The sequence below is a fragment of the Tachysurus vachellii genome, chromosome 3 (genome assembly GCF_030014155.1).
Source record: "Tachysurus vachellii isolate PV-2020 chromosome 3, HZAU_Pvac_v1, whole genome shotgun sequence".
NCBI lineage: Eukaryota > Metazoa > Chordata > Actinopteri > Siluriformes > Bagridae > Tachysurus > Tachysurus vachellii.
In genome coordinates this window covers 5,477,911-5,494,493 of record NC_083462.1, presented here as the reverse complement: position 1 = coordinate 5,494,493, position 16,583 = coordinate 5,477,911, and the positions used below count along the sequence as shown (strand labels likewise).

The following is a 16,583-nucleotide window of genomic DNA, read 5'->3' as shown; positions in this document are numbered from 1 at the left end:
TAAGTTTAACTAACTCTTCCTGACCTGTACTTGTAAAGCAATGTAGTTGTGTGTTTAGAACCTTAGGTGAGACCGGGATGCTAGTTGCTCTTATGTGTTGAGCGTCACCTATTTTATTCCTGATACTTTCGATTTTATCAGTGAAGAATCTCATAAAATCGTCACTACTGAACTGTGATGGAATTGTGTGTTCAGATTTTTGGTTTTTTGTTAGTCTAGCCACTGTGCTAAATAAAAACCTGGGATTGTTCTGGTTATTTTCTATGAGTTTGCTCAGGTGCTCAGCCCTGGCTGCTTTTAGAGCCTGTCTATAGCTGGACATACTTTCCTTATATGCAATTCTAAAAACCTCTAATTTAGTTTTTCTCCACTTTCGCTCGAGGTTACGGGTCTCTCTCTTGAGGGTGTGAGTATGACTATTATACCATGGTGCAAGCGTTTTATCTCTAACCTTCTGTAATCTGATTGGGGCAACAGTGTCTAGTGTGCTAGTGAATATAGCGCCTATGCTGTTAGTAATTTCATCTAGGTCGTCTGTGTTTAAGGGTGCAGTAAGAAGTCCAGACAGATCAGGCAGGTTATTTGTGAATCTGTCTTTAGTGGTCGGAATAATAGTTCTACCGAGACGATAACGTGGTGAAACGCAGTTAGCCTGTTCTACAGGTAGTGTGTACATTATGAGATAATGGTCTGTGATATCATCACTTTGAGGAATGATATCTATATCAGTGACATCTATTCTGTGTGATATTATTAAATCTAGTGTATGATTACGACGGTGAGTTGCTCTAGTGACGTTTTGTTTGAGCCCAAGTGAGTTTAGTAAGTCCATGAATGTGAGTCCTAGCGCATCATTTGTGTCGTCAACATGAATGTTAAAATCTCCTACAATTAATGCTTTATCAAAGCTAACCAGTAGGTCAGAAAGAAAATCTGTGAATTCTCTAAGAAAATCGGTGTAGGGCCCTGGTGGTCTATACACGGTCGCTAGCGCAAGAGACATCAGGGATTTTTGTTTCGTGTGCGTGTGCGATAGTGTAACATTAAGGACAAGCACTTCAAAAGACTTAAATCTATACTGTGTTCTCTGGGTAACAGTAAGGCAATCGTTAAAGATAGTGGCGACACCACCTCCACGACCAGTCTGTCGAGGCTCGTGCTTATAGATATAACCTGATGGTGTAGACTCATTTAGACCGATGTAGTCATTTGGTTTAATCCAGGTTTCGGTGAGGCATAATGCAGTAAGGCTATTGTCTGAGATTATTTCATTTACGATAAGTGCTTTGGGTGCAAGTGATCTAATGTTCAGAAGCCCAAATTTTAGGAACTGTCTAATTACAGTAAGATTATTTCGAGAACGTCTTACATAATTACTTTTTAATCTCACTGCTCGGGGAACAGACACAGTTTCTATGGGGAGAGGTATGTGTGCATTTGTATCGATGTGTTGAGGTGAAGGATGGCTATTGAAATTTAAATTTAAGGCGTAGTTTACCAGTCAGAAGGTGTGCAGCGCCCTGGAGATGTGGTCCGAGAGGATCTCCGCTCCAACTCTGCTGGGGTGCAGGCCGTCAGCGCGGAACAGCCTAGGACGCTCCCAGAAAACATTCCAGTTATCAATAAAGTGTAGACTCTGAGCCGGACACCATGACTGAAGCCATTCATTAAAAGCAAAAAGTCTACTAAACCTTTCAATTCCTCGCTGGTACGTTGGAAGTGGTCCGGACACGATGATCCTCGCCGTGGGCGCTGTGCTGCGAACCGTCTCCACCAGGGTCTTGAAGTCTCTCTTCAGGATCTCCGACTGCCTCAGGCTGGTGTCGTTCGAGCCGGCGTGAAGAACCACAGCTCCGGTGTTTCTGCTCACGACCCTAGGTACCTGTGCAGCGACATCAAGAACACGGGCACCAGGTAAGCAGTGAGTGCGAGCCTTACCTTTAGTCACAGTAGCACGGACGTGGCGGACGATGGAGTCTCCGATGATCACAGTGTCGCGGTCCGTCTCACGAAGGGGGGCGAAGCGGTTCCGGGTGGGGATCTCGAAGACCGGCGGTGGTGGAGGGGGAGAGGTCCTCGACCGGGGCCCGGCACGTGTCCTCCGCTGCTGCACCCAGGATCCGCGGTGCCCCGGCGCTAGAGTGAACTGCCCCTGGCCAGGCCACTTCCTGGGTGCGTTGGGCCTGGACAGAGAAACACACGGAGTAGAGGTGGAAGGAGTAGTGATTAAATGCCGGGAGTTTACCTGAGACCGGGGGGCTTCCAGCGCTGCTTTCCGCTCCCGCAGCTCGGCCTGCTTCACCTGTAGGTCGCGGATCTGCTTCTCCACAGCCTCCAGCTCCAGTTCCACCGAGTGCAGCTCGAACGTGTCCTCACCTGCACTCAAAGGCAGAGACGTAACCGACATGGTGTTATATAGTAAGAGCAACAGAGATAATTGATGTAAAAGGTGTACTAGCGGTACTCGGCTAACAGAGGCGGACGCTGGGAAAACAAATAAATAGGATGTAACGATATCGAAATGTATATCGCGCGATTATTCTAGGTTTTAAGAAGTATTTGCAGATGTGTTCGCCCTGTGTAAAAAAAATAGGGAGTTAGAGTGTAGTGTGTACTAGCGGAAGCGGGCTAATAGGCTAGCGGTGCTAACCAGCTAGCAGCGGGCACTGGGAAAACAAATTAATAAAGATGTCAAAGGGTAAGGAGTTAGAGTTTAGCTCAAGATAAATCGCAATTGAGTAAAGATACTCAGCCAAGCAAACAAATGAAAGTGAGAGCTCCAAATCCGCTGCTGCTGCTGAAAACGCTGCTGCTGCTGAAAACGCTGCTCACGCTGAAAACGCTGAAAACGCTGCTCCTCCAAACAGTGCAGGACAAAACAAACAAGACAGACAAGACAGTGCAGGACAAAAGACAGTGTGACAAAAAAGTTACAAGACAATACACAAAGTACAAAAAATACAATACACAAAAGACAATAAACAGTAAACAGAAACAGCACCGACAGGCCAGCATAAATACTGTATGTGAATACTGAATGTTCAAGCAATATTGCGTGCAGTAACATTAGCATGAACACAGTTTCTTAGCCACATGGCACCAGGACACCCTAGGTCGGAGGTCGATGATCGACTTTGTGGTTGTTTCATCTGACCTCCGGCCGTATGTCTTGGACAAAGGTCTCTTGGGTAAAGAGAGGGGCGGAGCTGTCAACTGATCACCACCTGGTGGTGAGTTGGATCCGATGGCGGGGGAGGAAGTTGGACAGACTTGGCAGACCCAAACGTACTGTGAGTGTATGCTGGGAATGTTTGACAGAGTCTCCGGTCAGAGAGATCTTCAACCCCCCCTCCAGCAGAGCTTCAACCAGATCCCGAGGGAGGTTGGAGACATTGAATCCAAGTGGACCATGTTCTCCACCTCCATTGTCGACGCGGCCGCTCGGAGCTGTGGCCGTAAGGTCTCCGGTGCCTGTCGTGGCGGCAATCCCCGAACCTGGTGGTGGTAAGGGAAGCCGTCAAGCTGAAGAAGGAGTCCTATCTAGCCTGGTTGGCTCGGGGGACTCTGGAGGCAGCTGATAGGTACCGGAGGGCCAAGCGAGCTTCAGCCCGGGTGGTTGCGGAGGCAAAAACTTGGGTCTGGGAGGAGTTCAGTGAGGCCATGGAGAAGGACTATCGGTTGGCCTCGAAGAAATTCTGGCAAACCGTCCGGCGCCTCAGGAGGGGGAAGCAGTGCCCTGCGCACACTGTTTACAGTGGGAGTGGGAATCTGCTGACTTCGACTGGGGACATCCTCGGACGGTGGAAGGAGTACTTCGAGGTTCTCCTCAACCCCACCGACATGTCTTCCATTGAGGAAGCAGAGGCCGAGGGCTCAGTTGAGGACTCATCGATCCCCCAAGCTGAGGTCACTGAGGTAGTTGAGAAGCTCCTCAGTGGCAAGGCACCGGGGGTGGATGAGATCCGCCCTGAGTACCTCAAGTCTCTGGATGTTGTGGGGCTGTCTTGGTTGACACGCCTCTGCAACGTCGCGTGGTGGCTGGGGACAGTGCCTCTGGACTGGCAGACTGGGGTGGTGGTCCCTCTGTTTAAGAAGGGGGACCGGAGGGTGTGTTCCAACTACAGGGGGATCACACTCCTCAGCCTCCCCGGAAAAGTCTATGCCAGGGTACTGGAGAGGAGAATTCGGCCGATAGACGAACCTCGGATTCAGGAGGAACAATGCGGGTTTCGTCCTGGTCGTGGAACACTGGACCATCTCTATACCCTTGCCAGGTTGCTAGAGGGTTCATGGGAGTTTGCCCAACCAGTCCGCATGTGCTTTGTGGATCTGGAGAAGGCATTCGACTGTGTCGCTCCTGGTGACCTGTGGGGGGTGCTCTGGGAGTATGGGGTGAGGGGCCATCTGCTAAGGGCTGTCCGATCCCTATATGACCAGAGCAGCAGTTTGGTTCGCATTGCCGGCAGTAAGTCAGACTTGTTCCCGGTGCATGTTGAACTTCGGCAGGGCTGCCCTTTGTCACTGGTCCTGTTCATTATCTATATGGACAGGATTTCTAGGTGCAGTCGGGGGCCGGAGGGAGTCCGGTTTGGGGACCACAGGATTTCGTCTCTGCTTTTTGCAGATGATGTTGTCCTGTTGGCTTCCTCAAATCAGGACCTTCAGCGTGCACTGGGACGGTTTGCAGCCAAGTGTGAAGCGGCGGGGATGAGAATCAGCACCTCCAAGTCCGAGGCCATGGTTCTCAACCGGAAAAGGGTGGCTTGCCCCCTTCAGGTTGGTGGAGAGCTCCTGCCTCAAGTGAAGGAGTTTAAGTATCTTGCGGTCGATATACCGGTCTGCTGTGGTGAAGAAAGAGCTGAGCCGCAAGGCGAAGCTCTCTATTTACCAGTCGATCTACGTTCCTACTCTCACCTATGGTCATGAGCTTTGGGTCATGACCGAAAGGGCAAGATCCCGGATACAGGAGGCCGAAATGAGTTTCCTCTGCAGGGTGCCTGGGCGCTCCCTTAGAGATAGGGTGAGGAGCTTGAGGAGCTCAGAGTAGAGCCGCTGCTCATCCACATCGAGAGGCGTCAGCTAAGGTGGCTCGGGCATCTGTTCCGGATGCCTCCTGGACGCCTCCCTGGGGAGGTGTTCCAGGCATGTCCAACCGGGAGGAGGCCCCAGGGAAGACCTAGGACATGCTGGAGGGACTATGTCTCTCGGCTGGCCTGGGAACGCCTCGGTATTCCCCCAGAAGAGCTGGAGGAAGTGTCTGGGAGAGGGAAGTCTGGGCATCCCTGCTTAGACTGCTGCCCCCGCGACCCGGCCCCGGATAAGCGTTGAAAATGGATGGATGGATGGACAGTTTCTTAGCAGCAGGTCCTTGAGATAATATATAGAATTGTGCAAAAAAACAGCAAATGACTGAAATATTGTATAGTATGTGCAAAATGGCCAAGATATTGTACAATATGTGTAAAAACAGCTAAAATGTTGGACAGTTTGTGCAAAAGAGCAAAAAAGTGTGCAAAACAGCATGTAAACAGTTTGATGGATTGTAAGCAGCATTTAAACAGTTTGATGTGTCAGAGTGTGTGGTTTGTGTGGGTCTGTGCAGTCCATACAGATGATATGTGTATATGTTGTGCTCAGTACAGTTCAGTTCAGTTATTGAGAAGTCTGATGCTTGTGGTAAACATGGCCTTTAGTAAGTTCAACTCTAGACTCTCCATTGTGAGCACTGTATCCTTGTTGCTATCTATTCAACCTGAATGTGCTCCAAAAATAAATAAAATGTTATTTCTGTACATTCCTAGTCGTCTTGTCGTATTTGTAATTGAAATGGTATTTGAGTAACATATTTCTGATAAAAGTCTTCATGGAAAGATAAATCTAGGCATGTTTCCAGTAAAGGAATCAGAGTTACAGTCAACACGTTAATAATCATAATACATTTTTAAAAAGTTTCCTTCTAGGTGTGAGTTTTTTTATTGTTTAACCACACCTGTTTCCGATCCCGACCTCTTTATAAGGGATATCAGCTGCTTCACATTCAGATCGTTTTGACTTTTATTAAGCTGAGCTTTCGTGCTTTGTCGTCTCTGAATATTTCACCTCCACATCCAACACTAGCTTTCCTGCGTTTCTTCCAGATGGAGGTCTCTGTGATGCGGTGCACTTGGGCGGCTCTCTGCATCGCCGTGTTGGTGATGTCAGGTAAGGTATCTGGTTAGGGTGAAACTCATGCTGTTACATTAAGTTATTAATCCTGTAGTTTGAAGAAATATTAGAACACTCAATATCAGTCAGTTCATATCTTTATTATTACAATTATTAATAATAATGCTTGTAGTTAGGAGTAAATGAAGTTATTCCTCAATGTTGTGAAACGTTTTACATTTGTCTGTAGAGTACAGCAATATGAAAAAAAAAAGCAAATAAATAAATAAATAAATAAAATATTAAGAAATAATAAATACTAATTTGAAATAAAAAATATTTATTCTGAAAAGTCAGCTTTGTTGAATAGAGATGAAAATTTTGCGGAAACCTTCTGCAATTAAAACATTATTTTCGATTTTTAATAGATTTTCTAGAAAACAAACATCTGAATTTAGAAAGTGTAAATATTTCATATATACCAACAATTTATACACACAAACATGAAAATTGGTAATTTATTCGGATTTTCTGTATTGAAGCATTTAAACATTTTAGCAACGAGGTTTAGTAACTGCTCAGGTTTCATTCTTAAGTAGAAATCTTAATATCCGAATAAATAAAACAGTATTATTTAATAAATACTAAGTTACTGTCCTTAGATCGTTCTGTCACAGTAAATATATAAAAGGCGATATGTACGTATATTTTTCTTTTTTCCCACTACAGACTCTGCTGAAGGTGCAAGTTTGGCGAAGTTAACACCATCGAACACAGACCCACCGATCATGTATGTCCTGACTATGGACATCACCAACCGTGTCTTCAATGATTCCCTCCTCAACCCTGATGATTTAGACTATAAACTCATGTATGAGGAAGTTAGCAGTGTGGTGAGAGATTTACCTTCTTAATGTCTTCATTAGGACATTTCTATATTACTTATTTCCAGTCACTGGTCTCTTGCTATAATCAGCCTACAATTTGACAGCAATGTAAAGGAAACATCCACCAAAGGTTTTCTGATCATTCTGCCAATTTGCATAAAATTCTGTCATATAAAATCCTAAATACATAAGTTCAGATTCATGACCAGTGTTGAGCTAGTTACTAAGAAATAGTAACTAGTTACCGTTACTAGTTACGTCATTCAAAATGTAACTCAATTACTTTGTTGATTACTTTTACCAAAACGTAATGCGTTACTGTTAAAAGAAACTTTTTAGTTACTTTTTTAAAGAACATTCTTTAATGTTCCCATTAATGCCCTTTTATGCTTTATGGAATATACAAACACAAAACTGTGTGTTGATCTGTCCCTGTGTGTGTAACAGTCCGGTTAAAATCTAGTCGCTGTTGTTTGGCTGGAGGGGCTTGACTCACTTCGAGTGTGTCCACTGACACCGGGTTAGATTCTAGCTTCGTCGAGGCGTGTAGTTTCTACCTCCAGATTGGAGTTGCTGTTTATCGCAGTAGATAGGACCTTTGAACTAGAAAGACACAGCTTACATTTGATTAAAAGGTTTTTGTTACTAGTAACGCGTTACTGCCCAACACTGTTCATGACTCAGTGAGATCAAACTATTAAACAAATCCACCACTGACACAATGTGAGAACTGTGATGAAAAAGGCTAGAAATGTCACCTGGGTTATTGAGACATATTTTGTTTATGAAATCTTGATACAGTATTATATATATATTTAAAAATCTAAACAGATTGAAGCATCTCTAACTGTGAACTTGTTCTTTCTTCCCAGCTCTACGATGTCTATGGCTGCCCCAATTGTGTCACAAGTACATTTTATCAAGGTGTAACAGACATGGAATTCAGGTATGACTTTAAATCTCTGACTACTTCCTCCTCTAGCAACAGCATTTATTTTATAAGTACACAAGCCTGTATCTTGTACTCCAGGATAAAAAGGTCACTGAATGTGAGTGAACGTTTCTGACAAACAAGAACATTTCCAACATGAGATCTAACGTAGGGATCAGACCTCTTTGTGTACACAGTGTTTAAGTTATTAATTAAAGATTATTCCTCACCTCTTGATCCTTATTATAACAGTAAACTTAATCTACATCCTGAAACAACACTTGGCCTTTGCATGCAGTAACAACATCTACTCTAAAATGATATCAACCCTCATCCTTTCAGAACGAAATCCTTTTAATCGGCAACAGAACGGTTGTATAAGTGTTTTTTTTTTTTATCTGATCTATTCTCAGGCCAACTGTTATCACACAGACTGGTCATATCATTGTATTTAGGTGCTTTACCATCTGTACATAGCACAGATGAACTCATGAGCTGTTATTACACTGCATCAGGTAGTTGTCAAGGTTACGAGGAAATCTCCAGATCAACCACTGACAATTTTTTAGCGAGTTATCCAGATTAAAACCCTGCATAACGATTACCTCTCTGTGGCTTTACGTCTAGTGACATGTCTGGATCTGTGGTTGTTCATGCCACCCTGGTGTTCTACACATTCAATGATATTATGATTAAATATCTGTTTATGGAAGCCATCAATGGCAGAAATGAAATAAACGGACTGGAGATCAACCCTGAATTCATAGAGGGTAAGACAAATGTGACTATACAGTACAAATAATAAAAGAAATTTATGAAATGATGAAAATACCAATGCTGTGCTTTTCTCACAGTCGTACCAGGACCAAGTCCTACACCAACTACTGTAACCACCCCTACCACCACTCCAACCACTACACCAACTACTGTAACCACCCCTACCACCACTGCAACCACCACCCCTACCACCATTTATGCGTTCACCTGTGACTCCTATTATACAGCCCCTCCCCTTCACTTCTCTATTTCATGTCTTATCACTACCATTCCTACAACCACTCCAACCACCACTCCAACCACCACCTGAACCACCATTCTAACCACCACTCCAACCACCACCCGAACCACCATTCTAACCACCACTCCGACCACCACCCCAACTACAGTAACCACAACCCCAACCACCACCCGAACCATTTTGTAGTCTATTAAAACAGGTTGGACCCATTCTAAAAATTCCCTACCATTATTAAACCCATTAATAAAATTGTTAAAAAAAAAAAAAAAGAAGAAAGAAAAAGACGTATCATTTGATATCAAATTCACAATGAAACATTAAACACTGAAACTATTCTCTCATTTATATATTCCCATCAACCTCCTTTAGTTATATCACTACTCAAACACTACACATTTACAAAGTCTGATATTTAACATTATATCACTAGGTTCAGGTGAAACCAGCATGATAAAAGGACAAAAAATAGAATTGTCTCCTGTTTTATTCTGTCCCTGTTGAAGCTCATAAAAAAAGTAGAAACTCAGGACTTTAACAATTGGTAGAGTTTCATCACTATTTCTGTTTTTATCTAGAATACTAGAGGTGTTATATTCATAGACATGTGGTTTTTTTCTCACAAAAATGTATCTTCAGAATAAATGTTGATATCAAACCTGTTTCTGCTCTCTGAGATGCTCCAAGTGTTTGTTTGTCTAAAATGCAGCTCAGATTTGTCTTCAACACTAAAATTCAGTGTAAGATTATCAACAGAGGGTAAAACACACGACACACACACACGTGTGTGTGTGTGTGTGTGTGTGTGTGTGTGTGTGTGTGCGTATGCGTGTGTGTGTTTATTGTATATTTATATGATACTTAGTCTAAGACAAAGTGCCGAGTCCAATAAAATCTAATGAAAACATAAAATATTAAAATATATTTCTATCAATATTGCAGATTTATGTTTAAATAAAATATAAATATAAAATATAGTTAAATATAATCATCAATCAGATGGTTGACACCCCGACACCCTTATCTTATTATTAGCAACTTACATTTATCTCATTTAAAACAACAGAGCAAATAAGTGGATAGGTTTTTGCACAAGGGCTTTTGACATATTGATTTCCAAAAAATAATGATGTCTTTCTAGTAATGTGAAGCAGTCATGTGACCAATTCAGCTCAACACAAACAGGATGGAGGATGATGATGATAATGGTTTTCACACATGCAGTATAGGGATGTGAGCGTTTCAGACGTTTTAGTGCGGATGAGTAATTTTGTGTAAAGCGTTTTGGAAAATATAGTGTTTTAATACGAAAATGTTTGTCTGGTAAACATCTGTCTGTCCACGTCATGACTTATTTAATTTAACTGTAAGATTCTGGCAATTACTTTTAAACAGAACATGAGTCGTAAAACATGTAGCAAAAAATGTACTAATCACATTGTTTTCAACTGATTTCTGTCACTTATACAGATTATACTTATACTGATTTCTGTCACTTATACAGATTATACTTATACTGATTTCTGTCACTTATACAGATTATACTTGGTAAATACCATTATAAATGGTATTTGAGTAACATATTTCTGATAAAAGTCTTCATGGAAAGATAAATCTAGGCATGTTTCCAGTAAAGGAATCAGAGTTACAGTCAACACGATAATAATCATAATACATTTTTAAAAAGTTTCCTTCTAGTTGTGAGTTTTTTATTGTTTAGCCACACCTGTTTCCGGATCTCGCCCTCTTTATAAGGGATATCAGCTGCTTCACATTCAGATCGTTTTGACTTTTATTAAGCTGAGCTTTCGTGCTTTGTCGTCTCTGAATATTTCACCTCCACATCCAACACTAGCTTTCCTGCGTTTCTTCCAGATGGAGGTCTCTGTGATGCGGTGCACATGGGCGGCTCTCTGTATCGCCGTGTTGGTGATGTCAGGTAAGGTATCTGGTTAGTGTATGCTGTAGTTGCTGGAACTGTTACTTTAAGTTATCAATCACTCAATATCTTCTGAATGCTCAGACAGCTGGGAATCATGTTAACATATACATGTAGGGAACAAACAATGAGTTCATTAATTATGTTTTCTTTAATTGAACCATTGAATATTTTAGTGAGATGTTATTTTGTTTTATTTCACTGTTATGCAGTTTACTATAATTTAGCAAATTGATTTTAGCTAATAATCTTGAATATTAAATATTAAAAATATGATACTTTCTGTTTTTGGATACTTTACTTCTGCATATCTGTTTTTGTGTTTGTTGAATGGTGTGTGAATGGAGACCGAAATCACTTTTGCGGTACAATATTATGCTTTTAACCAAATTACAAATTACAAATTGGCATACAATCCTCCACAATTGAAGATTGTGTAAAAATGTTTATACACATTTAATTGATTTACCCTATTCAATCAGGAACAGTGTTATATTCATAGTGTTTGCGATCGTCCTCAAACAAACCGACTGAGGATTCATTGTGATGAATCTGAGGATTCTGAGGATTCATTGTGATCTTAAATTAAACTTTTTTTTAATTAATGTGAATTATTTAGTTCAGTATCAGAAACCAGAAGCTAGCAAGCTGTAGCTGCTGTGGTTTAAATGAAATTGTTATCAGAATAAATAAAACAGCATTTAAATAGTTCTCCTCTTCAGGTCGTTTTATATAACAGGACATTATACAACAGATAATAAAATTCTCTTTCTCACTGCAGGCTCTGCAGAAGGTGCAAGTTTGGAAGTAACAAAATCGACGAAATCAGACCCATTGTACACTTATGACTTCACCCTTAACATCATCAACCGCATCTTCAATGATTCTCTCCTCAACCCCAAATCTCAAGACTATAAAGTCATGTATGAGGAAATTAGCAGTGCGGTGAGAGATTTACCTTCTTTTAACGTCTTACAGGAAATACAAATAACTTCCATTGTTTATAAGATTTTTATGTTATAGCAATTACTGATTACCAAAATGTAGAATATATTCTTCAATAATAATAATAATTCAGTATTTCTTGTGTGGGTCTTTTCACTGGTTCTTACTTTAATCATCCTACAATTTGACAGCGATGTAAAAGAAACATTCACCATCACTTTTCTGTCCATGCTATCAATAAAAAACCTGCATCGACTTATAAATACAGAGTTTCAGATCCATCACTCAGTGAGAGACCAGTGTTGTATAAAGAACTAGAAAACAATACTTGAGTAAAAGTACAAGTATCGTACTAGAAAAAGACTTTGGTAGTAGTGAAAGTTACCTTTTAGAATATTACTCAAGTAAAAGTCTTAAAGTATCTGATATTTACTGTACTTAAGTATTTGAAGTAAAAGTAAAAAGTAAAATTTCAGTGATTTTCGGTAGGCATAAGAGACACTTCATCCGGTAGGAAGAATCTTTCATTCCAATGTACAGAAACATTTCTTGCAAATACGGCCACGTGTGTATAACGTTATCTTCTTCACCCTGTTCACCGAGTTCACCACTATCCTCAGGGTGGTTGTCTATGATAACGGGAGGTCCTCCAGTAGGTGCTTCCATGGCGGTTTCAGTTGTGCTTCCTCCTCCTATGGCAACATTACGCTGAAATAGTGCGTGCGGAGCTGCGTAATGAAATCTAGAAGCAGTGATTCGCCAAACCTCCCTTATTGCAGTCACACACATTTCTTATGATTTTATTTTGTAGTAATGAGTAACGAAGACGCTTAGTGGAAATATAACGGAGTAAATGTATACATTTTATCTAGGAAATGTAGTGGAGTAAAAGTGAAAGTTGACATAAATTTAAATAGCGAAGTAAAGTACAGATACGTGACATTTCTACTTAAGTACAGTAACGAAGTATTTATACTCCGTTACATTACAACACTGTGAGAGACCAAACTTAAAGAAACTTGTGGGGAAAATCCAAATATGGACCTTGATTTTAGACAAATTCACCAATGTGAGGATTTAAAAAAAATCTAGAAATGTCATCCAGATCACTGCTATATGTCTAATTGTTCTTTAGATTGATCTCTAACTGTGAACTTGTTCTTTCTTTCCAGCTCTACTCTGTCTACGGCTGCCCAGCTTGTGACACACACTCAATTTATCAAGGTGTAAAAGCCATGACCTTCAGGTATGACCTTAAATAAATTTCACTGTCCTGTATCCCGTACTCCAGGATTTAAGAATGTTTGTTCTTATGACAAACAAGAACTTTTCCAAAATGTAAATCAAACTGAGATCAGACCAAGAGCGGCATCTGAGTGGTACATTTAGCTTTTATTTACGCATATTGGCCAGCTCTTAAATGGAAAAACACCACCACTGAGCAGAGCTGATTTGGGTGGTGGTTCTTCCTCGGTGTGTCTGGTGTAGCTGTACTGATGTGTTTTAAGACATACTGCATATATTGAGTAGTAGTTAGTTAGTCAGCTTGAGCGCCAGTCAACGCTGATGCAACATCTGAATAGAACACTGGAAATCGAGTCACTTCAGTGATACACAATTCTTATAGATCATAATTTGCCTTCCTGATTCTTGTCTCTTTGGCTTTATGTTTAGTAACAAAACTGGATCTGTGGTTGTTCAGGCCACCCTCATTTTCCTCCAAGGACAAATCAATTCTGTGGTGATCAAATTTCTATTTCTGCAGGCCATCAATGGCAGAAATGAAATAAACGGGTTTAAAATCAACCCTGAATTCACACGGGGTAAGCGTTAGTGCTGTGCTTCAAAATGCATTTTTTCGCTTATAATCAAAACACTAACAATACTTTCTCTATACAGTCATATCAGGATCAGCTCTTGTGCCAAGTGTCTCCAGCACTTCCCAACCAACTAGTACGACCACCACTAGCACCACCATTCGCCTAACGACTTATCCTTGTGAAACCTTTACTTCAACCAATCATCCTATTAATGATCTCTTTATGTGTGACCCCTTTCTCTCAAGCACTACTACTACTACTACTACTACTACTACTACCCCAACCACTACTCCTGCTACTACTGCTACTACCCCAACCACTACTCCTACTACTACTACTACTACTACTACCCCAACCACTACTCCTACTACTCTTCCATCCACTACCCCAACCACTATTACTACTAGCCTTCCAACCCCTACCCCAACTACTACTCCTACCACTCCCCAAAAAGTACATAGACTGACATGGTAGTGGCAACTATGGGGTGTATTATCAGTGGTGGTGTTAATGCGTTTAAATGCTGGGTACAATTATTTGCCCCTTCATTAGAGACACCTAACATCTTGATCTTTCTTGTAGTGATCAACATAATCTACATCCTTAAACAACACTTGACACCAACCCTCATCCAATAAGAATGAATACCTTTTAGTGTCCAAACAAATGGTTGATGGTACTGAACTGTAAATAAGCCGGACCAACTCAAACGTGTGGCTTTCTGCCCCTCACCAGAGATACACAATTTTAGAGAGTAAAGGATTCAGATTCAGATGAAAATAACTAGTAACAATGCCGGATCTGTGGTTGTTCAGGCCACGAACATGTTCTATATAAACCAAACCAATTCGCTGGTAAATAAAATCTGTTTTTTTGCAAGCCATCTATGCCAAAAATTAAATAAATTGCCTGCAAATTAACTCTGAATTCATACAATGTAAAAATAAATTCTGACTTTAGTGAAAATCTGACTCTAAAGTGCAAAATATAATATAATGAATGCAATGAAACATACTAACACTAAACTCTTTTAACAGACATACCCCAATCAGCTCCTGCACTTATGAGCACTTCCCATTCAACCACTCCTCCAATTACTCCTACCACCACTCCTCCAATTACTCCTACCACCACTCCTCCAATTACTCCTACCACCACTCCTCCAATTACTCCTACCACCACTCCTACAATTACTCCTACCACCACTCCCACAATTGCTCCTACCACCACTCCTCCATTTACTCCTACCACCACTCCTACAATTACTCCTACCACCACTCCTCCAATTACTCCTACCACCACTCCTACAATTACTCCTACCACCACTCCTACAATTACTCCTACCACCACTCCTCCAATTACTCCTACCATTACTTCTCCAATTACTGCTATCAGTATTCCTCCAATTACTCCTACTAACACTTTTCCAATTATTCCTACCATCACGTCTTCAATTACTCATAGTATTATTACTCATTTAATTTCTTCTACCACTTCTCATCCAATTACTTCTATCAATTCTCCTCCAATTATGCTGACCGTTACTCCTCTATTTACTCCCCCAGTTATATCCAACACTGCTTCTATAATTGCTTTTCCAATTACTTCTAACAAAATTTCTCCTATACCCCTTTTCCACCAAAAAGAACCGGGTGCTGGTTCAGAGCTAGCACTGGTGCTGGTTCAAAGTTGGTTCCACTGGTGAACCTTGCATGAACCGGTTTGTCTTTCCACCGGCTAGAGAGCCATTACAGAGCCGAGTCTGACGTCACTGTATACGTGTCACGTGTGCCAGCAACGTCAGCGCAGCAGCTGCAAACACAAACACATCAATGGCGGATGTTTGAGTGCTGGTTTTGTGAACCTACATTAACACCCAAACGCGGCGAATCCAACGTGTACGTGCAGCTCCATGTAATCTGTATAAACGGAGGTTGTAATCGAGAAAGTACATAACGTTATTTTATCATTAACACAGAAAAAAGTTAGCCTTAGCATGTAGCTACTTACTATCATGTGTGCTGATAATGTATCATATCACGGTAAAGTAAAAGTGTATTAAACATTAGTATACTTAAGGTACATTATCAAATGCGCTAACAGTAGCCCCACCCACAGCCCTTGACACAAGTGGTTCTTAAGTCTAGACCAGCAACGTTTTGGTGCTACTTAAGAACCACTTTTCCTGGTTCAGAGCCGGTGCTTTGGCTGTCAAAAAAGAAAGAAATGGTTCTAAATAAGGCTCCGAACCAGCACTCAAACTCTACAATTTCTTCCACAGCATTTGATGAACAACTATCAATACCACTTGTCGAACCACTACCCCTAACATCCATCAGACCATTACCTCTACCATCTATCAAACCACTACCTCTGTGACCTATTGAACCACTACCTCTACCATCTATTGAACCACTACCTCTACCATCTATTGAACCACTACCCCTACCATCTATTGAACCACTACCCCTACCATCTATTGAACCACTACCCCTACCATCTATTGAACCACTACCCCTACCATCTATTGAACCACTACCCCTACCATCTATTGAACCACTACCCCTACCATCTATTGAACCACTACCCCTACCATCTATTGAACCACTACCTCTACCATCTATTGAACCACTACCCCTACCATCCGTCGAACCACTACCCCTACCGCTCTCGAGCACTTCTTATCCCACCGCTATTCCAAACACTTCTCCAAACACTCCAACTATTTTACCCCCAGTTTTCTAATTTTCCAAATATTCCAACCACTTAGTGTTAATTTTGTCACCTATTTTTTATTTAGTCTTAGTCTTAGTCTTGTGCCAAATGTCCTTGTTAGTTTTAGTCATATTTAGTCATTCACATATCTTTTTTGTTAGTCTTAGTTTCTTAGTTCCTTAGTTAG

The 16,583-nt window shown here is 41.3% G+C and overlaps 1 protein-coding gene across 2 annotated transcripts; it reads left to right on the top strand.

Annotated features, from left to right (window-relative positions):
- Nucleotides 1-6,029: 6,029 nt before the first annotated feature.
- LOC132842691 (G8 domain-containing protein DDB_G0286311-like) lies at nucleotides 6,030-16,347 on the top strand. Of its 2 annotated transcripts, none has more exons than XM_060865503.1 (5): nucleotides 6,030-6,201; nucleotides 6,874-7,037; nucleotides 7,904-7,977; nucleotides 8,590-8,732; nucleotides 8,817-9,253. In XM_060865503.1, exons 1-5 carry the CDS (start codon nucleotides 6,138-6,140, stop codon nucleotides 9,047-9,049), a joined length of 678 nt encoding a protein of 225 aa, XP_060721486.1. In that variant the 5' UTR covers nucleotides 6,030-6,137; the 3' UTR covers nucleotides 9,050-9,253. The 2 variants fall into 2 exon arrangements, with proteins under 2 accessions (XP_060721486.1, XP_060721485.1); XM_060865502.1 differs by lacking the exons at nucleotides 6,874-7,037; nucleotides 7,904-7,977; nucleotides 8,590-8,732; nucleotides 8,817-9,253 and adding exons at nucleotides 11,698-11,861; nucleotides 13,034-13,107; nucleotides 13,536-13,684; nucleotides 13,761-16,347 and having other exon boundaries at nucleotides 6,031-6,201.
- Nucleotides 16,348-16,583: the final 236 nt, after the last annotated feature.